Source organism: Leptopilina heterotoma, unplaced genomic scaffold (assembly GCF_015476425.1).
Source record: "Leptopilina heterotoma isolate Lh14 unplaced genomic scaffold, ASM1547642v1 Lhet_115, whole genome shotgun sequence".
In the NCBI taxonomy this organism is placed as follows: Eukaryota; Metazoa; Arthropoda; class Insecta; order Hymenoptera; family Figitidae; genus Leptopilina; species Leptopilina heterotoma.
Window position 1 is genome coordinate 943,852 of NW_025110834.1, and position 7,670 is coordinate 951,521.

At 32.3% G+C, this 7,670-nt stretch overlaps 1 protein-coding gene and 1 long non-coding RNA gene across 3 annotated transcripts; one reads left to right on the top strand and one right to left on the bottom strand.

The window, feature by feature from the left end:
• Positions 1–958: 958 nt before the first annotated feature.
• On the bottom strand, positions 959–4,342 carry LOC122509117. Its single transcript, XR_006302295.1, has 4 exons — positions 4,211–4,342; positions 2,708–4,101; positions 1,634–1,697; positions 959–1,551 (listed from the first exon to the last, which is right to left on the bottom strand). It is a non-coding gene; the product is annotated as an uncharacterized LOC122509117 (long non-coding RNA).
• A 647-nt stretch (positions 4,343–4,989) lies between these two features.
• Positions 4,990–6,717, top strand: LOC122509188. 2 transcript variants are annotated; one of them, XM_043623031.1, is made up of 3 exons: positions 4,990–5,431; positions 5,794–6,035; positions 6,083–6,717. In XM_043623031.1, the coding sequence occupies exons 1-3, from the start codon at positions 5,429–5,431 to the stop codon at positions 6,177–6,179; spliced, it is 342 nt and encodes a 113-aa protein (XP_043478966.1). In that variant the 5' UTR covers positions 4,990–5,428; the 3' UTR covers positions 6,180–6,717. The 2 variants fall into 2 exon arrangements, with proteins under 2 accessions (XP_043478966.1, XP_043478973.1); XM_043623038.1 differs by having other exon boundaries at positions 6,096–6,717.
• The last annotated feature ends 953 nt before the right edge of the window (positions 6,718–7,670 follow it).

Genomic DNA, 7,670 nt, shown 5'->3' on the forward strand with positions numbered 1-7,670 from the left:
TTTTAATAATTAAATAATTTTAATTATAGAAGAATTACTGTTGTAATAATTAATTAAATTTTAGAAAATATAAAATTGCATTTTTTAAAATAATAGTTCTTGTAGAAAATATTTAACAAAATAAGTATTAAAACAACTTATAAAATATTAATAAATAATTTAATTTTCATATTTTAAAAATTTAGATTTTTAAACAATTTTAATTAAAATTTGTTAAAGATAATTAAATTTTCGAAAGTTATTAATTAAAGAATTTTGAATACAATTTTAATTACATTTTCTCAAAAGAATTGAATTATTGAAAAAAAATGTTTATAAAATTCTAAAAATGAGAATTAAATTATTTTCAAATTCTTTGATAAATACATGAAATTGAATTATTGAAAAAAATGTTGATAAAATTCTAAAAATAATTTAATTCTCATTTTTAGACCTGCCAATGGTTGTCCACTGCCGAACATCATCGATGTCTTCGATGTGCTGGGAATAGTAGATACTTATCCACTACCAGACATGATTGACATCATGGATATGTTCGGTAGACTTTGCCGTGGTGGCAGGGCAACAACACTTTGGTGGTACCAAGAATTGTCTTGGACCGAGTGGATAGACGAGGAAGTGCGAGCAGTGTGGCGAGTCAGGCCAGCTGCGTTTCTGTCTTTATCAACGCATCTGCACTAGACATCGCAAGCTGCAACGAGGATAGAGACAGATGTATTCAGCTGCGAAAAAAAGAGGCAGCGTGCATTAATGTAATTGCTCAGTATGTCATGTGGCGATTTGGTTGAGCGCATTAAAGTGCTATCCCAGCAGCACACTTGGAGGCCTATGACTTGTGGTTCGAGTCCGCTGACCCTCATGTGCTGATAGTGAAGTTTCCAGGAAGCTACCAAAGGTAACTTTCGAAGTTACCACGGGAAGCTTCCTGGAAACTTCTTGGAAGTTTTTGTGCTATCTGGGTTAATATACAGCCCATCGTTACAGATTTAATATTATTTTTCTAATATCTTTGGCAAATTTTGAACTGAAATATTAATAAAATTAAATACAAATATTAATAAGATTATCAATTAAATTATGAGTTATTTAGTATCGCAGTTTTTGCAAATAAAGTAGCTCATCCTCATATTTGCGCACTTTAGGTGCAAAGTGGCCAACCTTGACAGAAAGTAACATTACCAAATTGTTCGAACCACAAAATTTTTGTTGCCTTGACGATTCCATTTTTTTGATCGACGTCACAGATGACACTACTTTCGATTCTCCAAAAATGTAATGGAACAAAAAGTTAGGTTTCACTAAGACAAGCTTTGACCTAGACTATACTCCCCTAATATTTTTGATTTGGCATTCCTTTTGGCCTTATTTTCATTGCTTGGATTAATATTTAGAAAAACCTTTGACTGAAATCCAATGTTACTGAATTTTAGTATGGAAACGGCTTATTAAAAATGAAATACGATGCAAACATGACTTGAAAAGCTCCCAGAAATGAGGAATCTGTTATTACTGTTTGTTGTTGAATGTCGAAAGAGTATGCCTCTTCCTTACCTGAAAAAGTTTTAAAAATATTAAACATAAATCAGTAAGAATAAATATTTATTACATAATTAATGTTTTCGAAAATACTGACTGATGCGAACAGCTCAACTAAAGACATTCCCTGATACTCTACAGTCGTAGATGGTATTTACTTCCTGTAAAACATAAATAATATAAATATTTTTTTTCTGTTTTAAGGGGGCAACCCTAGTTGTAGCGCGCAAAAATTGACCATTTTCATAAATGAATTAAAAAAATCCATTAACATTTTTAAATAAAACAATTTATTGTCTAAAAGTACACAATTTAAACTACAAATTCCGATAAAAATTTTTTAAAAACATTTAAAAATGGAGGCGTGGTGCGCGATCTTGTCGAGGTTTGCATAATTCAAAACCTAAAAATTGGAAATTTGGATGGTGAGTATTAAAATTGGTCAGATTCCTAAAGACCAAATAATCACGTTATAAATTCTGTTTAACATTATTTATTGGAAAATAATACTGCCATCTGGCTTACACTTAACTATAAGATTATGTTCTCTTCTCGACGTTACAACTAGAAAGAATGACATTCATACCTCGATGATCACAGTTAGTCCTCATAAGGAAAAAGAGCGTAAACCTAAGGGCCAATTCTATGGCAAGCGGAGAGAACATTAAGCTGCCGCCACAGTAGAAGATAATCTAGTCTTCAATCGAAGGATTTATTTTTTTATGAAAAACTTTTTTTTACAGCTGAAAAACATTTTTTTTGAAAATCGAAAAATTGAGTTTGAGCCGTTGCCATTTTGTCAAAAATATATTTTTTTTAAATCTTCCAATAAAGACTACATTATCTTCTACTTTAACTAAATTCGTTTGAATTTTGTGTTTCAGATAAACCAGCTCCTTATAATCGTAGTCACCGCAAACCTTTTTCTTGTATGCAGACCTCGACAAGATCGCGCACCACGCCTCCATTTTTAAATGTTTTTAAAATTTTTGTATCGGAATTTGTAGTTTAAATTGTGTACTTTTAGATAATAAACTGTTTTATTTAAAAATTGTAGTGGATTTTTTTATTTAATTTATGAAAATGGTCAATTTTTGCGCGCTACCACTAGGGTTGCGCCCTTAAATGTTAAAAATTTATAAAGTATCTTATTAAAAAGAGAAATAATTACAGGGCAGTTTCGAAACAATGAATTGTGGCCTTTCTTAAAGTGTTTCGATATAATTCGAAATACTTCTTCATTAGAATAAATATTTTCGGATGATACATTTTTTGCGTGACCGTAAGCAAATATTTTTTCTCCGACTTCGGCAAATCGTTCTTTTAGATCGTTCATAGAGTGGCCTGTTAACAATTCCTAATGCGAGAAGAAGTCTTGGAATAAAATAACAGGCAAAATTTTTCGAATTTCAGATGCATTAGGCGGACTCAGTAAGTTGTTTTAAAATTGTCTTTGGTAGCCTTAGATTGCAACAAAATCCAGTTCTTCCTTTTCTTTTTTTGTTACTTCATCCATCTCTAAAAATATTTGTCTTTTTTCGTCAAGTTCTTCGTTTTCATTAAATTCCTCAGAATCTTCTGTGATGAACAAGAAAAGAAATTTTCTTTTTTCTTAAGCAATTTCTGAAGTCAACTTTAGTTCTGGCGGCCACCTAAGACAACCAGCTTGTGCCATTTGTGTCAGTTAAATGGTAGCAGAATTAACTCCGAGAGTACTTGTTAAGGAAGGAAAAGACTTTGATCTGTTTAACTTATTATTACGATTTCGAATTTTTTCTGCTGTGTAGCTGTGTCCACTACCAATCGTTTCTCCTTTTTCATTCACATCTTTAAAAATAATTGGGAATTTATTTGTTAACAATTTTGCAGCTGTTTTACATGCTGAGAAAGGAATTTTTGTTGATATATTTCGGAATTCTTGTCATTATTATGCAATATGTTGTACGTTTCATCTTTAACTATACCAAATTCTGCCAAATCAAAGTTTTTAATGTACTCTGTGCTCAAGAAGTTGATGCAGCATAGGAACGATGAGAATAGAGGTTCATCACGAAGTACGGTTTTAGTCTTTGTCCTAAACCGGGATAGATAATCGGTGTCATTGTTGTTCTTTGCAGTAAATCTTTCTTTTGGTCGCTAATTCCTAAGTGTCTTACTATTTTCTTTCAGCTTTGCAGTAGGCTCATTCTTCTTCGAAAACCAGTCGTCTTTTGGATCAAGAGCTTGAATCTTGTCCTCATATTGTTTTCTCCGGAATTTGGAAGTCCGCTTCTGACGACTGCTTGTTGCAGCAGGAGCCCATTGCGATTTTTTTAAAAAAATCACTAGCGCATGCTTGATGAAGCTTTTTAGTGACACACACACTTACACGCAGAGCACAATTAGTTGCGTGGCTTTTATTTTTTATATTATAAAATAAGAATAACGTGATGTGTGAATACATAAAGAGAATATAGATTAGGAAAATTACACGTTACTTTTTGTTATCGTAGGGTATTACAATTGCTAATTAGAAAATTAGATTTTACCGCCACTTCGTCCTCGTCCGTGACGTGTTCTTTTCACCTGTAATTTTTTGTTTATAATCAGTTGCTGATCAACAGTTAATAACCTTTAAAGTATAAAAACTTATTACGAACAATTTAAAAATGACAAATTGGATTATGAAACTAACAATTTTTTATATTTTCCTCTATTGAATTTTCTTATACGGTGTGACGCGGCATTTTTGCCTCGCACAATATTCTCCGGTTTTTTCATATATAGTAAAATTTTGTTGAATTATTGTTTAAAATCACTAGTTCTGATATCAATACTATCAAAACGAGAATCTACTCTCCTAAAACAAGTAAAAATTGTAATTAGTATTTTTGAGATTTTAACCTTATTAAATATTAAATAAATCCTACCTTGAAAGTTAAAATATTGAATTAATTATCAAATTTCTTGATAAAATCTGTCAAATCGTCGGATCAACAGTCACAATTAAAAAAAATTTGGAACAAATTTTTGCCGTTTATATTTTGTTATTTTTCATATTCACTGAGAGAAAAATAATCATAGGACAAATCCTTAATTTCGTCGTGGGTTATTAAAAATTCGTAATCATCAAGGGAAGTACTTCCTGGTGTATATATTCGGATGTGAATCCCGAATATTCTAGAGCACCAGGAAGACGAAAATTACTCATTGTTTTGGTCCTGTCAAAACACTGACTGCGGCCATATTGGATTAAAGGGTGACGCAGAGTACACGACAGCGACTAATAATAGTGGGCGCTCTGCATTATCGGCGGCGGAGATCTTACCTCACGCGGATAGGAGTAGAAAGTAAAGTTTTAAAAAATAGTACGCCGGGGACTTACCATAGAACTAAAAAGGAAGCGGGTGTGTAGCGACGCTCTCGTCGCCAGACACACGGCCATTTTTGTTCATTCTCGATTTGATAGTATAGTGTCGCGTCACAGGTTATATTTTACGTATATTTCCGTTGGATTCACAAATAACCGATGGCTGGATTCTTTTTACTGTTATAACCGCTTAAAAGCGGGCACTGAATTTAAATTTGAATTTATTATTCAGATTAAAGGTGGGATAAATAAATATACACTTATATTTGATTGGAAAAACCCCTTTCGGGTAAAAAGCCAATTTTATTTAAGTTCAAATATTGTTTCTTTTAAATATACACTTCACAATTCGATTTTACAAATAATTGTTTTATTGTTAAATATTAATTTAACAATTTTAATTGTTTGTCGAAGGTTTGATTTAGTTTATTCACACTTTATTCCCCACGAAATTTATATCTCAATGGATTAATTGTGTTCTTCTTTTCAAATAAATTCTTAAAATATGGTTGAGAATTTTCCTTTTTGGAGCAACAAAACAAAATGGTGAGTAAAAGGTATTCTTATTTAAGAAAATTATAAATGTTTGCTTTATTATAAATACATATATACATTTTTGTACATAATAGAAAATTAAAAAAAAACTAAACAAAACCATCTCTTTTTATATATATATATATTTTATTATATATATATATATATATATATATATATATATATATTTTTTTTTTAAACTTAAAGAAATAATAAAATAAAGAAATTAAACCAAAAAAAAATTATTTTTAGTTTCAAACGCAAGTAAATAGTAATAAAATAAGGAAATTTAAACAAAACTTTTTTCTTTTTATTCTTAAACGCAAGTAAATAATAATAAAATAAATAGATTTAAACAAAACTTTTTTTTATAGGTAGAGACGAAGAATATAAAAATAGTTACGTCAATGGAAGAAAAGGATTTCTTTTTTGTTGTGAGAGAAAAGAGAAAAAAAAAGAAAAGAGAAAGAAAAGAAAAAAAAGGTTGGCTATTTTCACCGGTCAACAATATCTCCATTTCTCTCTTCCATTGGTACTTCATCATTATTCACATCTCCATTTCTCTCCTCCATAGGTACTTCATCGGTATTTGCGATCAAGTGAGGATGCTCATCAGGTTCGTAGAAGATTTCATTATTTATAATATTTATTTTTATTAAAAAGATTTGGTTTGCAGGAGGGTACGTGCTGTCATCCGGAAACAAGCAGCGGAGATAGGGGACATTCATGCTTTCGACAATTTGCACTAGCAAATGTCTAGGGTGACCAATCTCTAAATTTAGCGACTGGAATGCCCACAGACACTGCCAGCACTGTCCTGCAGGTCGACAATTAAAAATTTTGTCTCTATTGCATCCCGGACATCCTCGCTCGATTGCCATTTCAACAGTTGTCGTCAAAAAGTGGGGCTCGACGACGGTTCCAGGTTGATCAGCTGGCAATCTCTCCTGGAAGTAACAAACCGAACACCGCCATGTACGAACTTCCGGGTTATGTGGGACCCACATCAACCCGCTCAAGTGTTGATAGTCTGAATTGGCTTCTGATAGGCTATTTAATGTGCTCTACATAAAAAAAGGACTTATGTATTTATTCATACGAATATGCATATAGTATATATTTCTTCATAGAGCCACCCATACAACTCGCCTAAAAGAGATCCCCATGTTTTTGGGTTCGCTAAGACCGAATATTACCATTAAAATTTTTTTTCATCGGCTATTTTCCCGCTACCACCCCCTAACACCTGCTCCTGGGGGTTGGACTTTCAGTTTAAAAAAAGTGGAGTAGGGTGTCTATTCCTATGTTCTTTGGGTCGCTAAAACCAAAAAAGACTACCAAAAACAAATTCTTTCCTCCCTTAACCACTACAACCCCCTTAACAACCCCGGGGTGAGGGGTCGAAATTCAAATTTTCACGAAAAGTCGATTACGGTGTCTAAACCTACGTTTTTTGGGTCGCTGAAACCAAAAAAGAGGGTTGTAGGGGGTTGAGGGTGGACAGGATTTGATTTTGGTAGTCTTTTTTGGTTTTAGGGACCCAAAAAACGTAGGTTTAGACACCGTAATCGACTTTTCGTGAAAATTCGAATTTCGACCCCTCACCCCGGGGTTGTAGGGGGTTAAGGGAGGAAAGAATTTGTTTTAGGTAGTCTTTTTTGGTTTTAGTGACCCAAAAAACAGGAATAGACACCCTACTCCACTTTTTTTTAAACTGAAATTCCAACCCCCGGGAGCAGGTGTAAGGGGATGGTAGCGGGAAAAAGGCTGATGAAAAAAATTTTTAATGGTCATATTCGGATTCAGCGACCCCAAAAACATGGGGATAGGAGGGTGTGACCTCTGGGTTTTGACTTCTTTTTTGTGTGCCTGTGTTATTGTGTTTGTCTTCTTACCCCTCCTCTCTGCGGTTTATTAGGAAATTATTTTATAATCTCCTAATACTTTCTGAACTGGTCTGGCAAATTATTAAAATTAATTAAATTAATCATTTGGATATTTTCAAGTAAAATATCCTGGCGATAATAAAAATAATTTATCAAAATTTATTTAACTAATTAAATTGAAAGTGTAGATAACATTCATTCCTGACCCATTGTCAAAGGGTTAACTCATTTTTGGTTAACTGAGAATTTAAACAGGTTTAAATTGTCAAAATTACTGCTATAATTGTTTAAAAGTCCTTAAATAATTATTTAAAAATAATTAAAATCAAAAAGAATGTTACAACGGTTACACGATTTCTTTAATT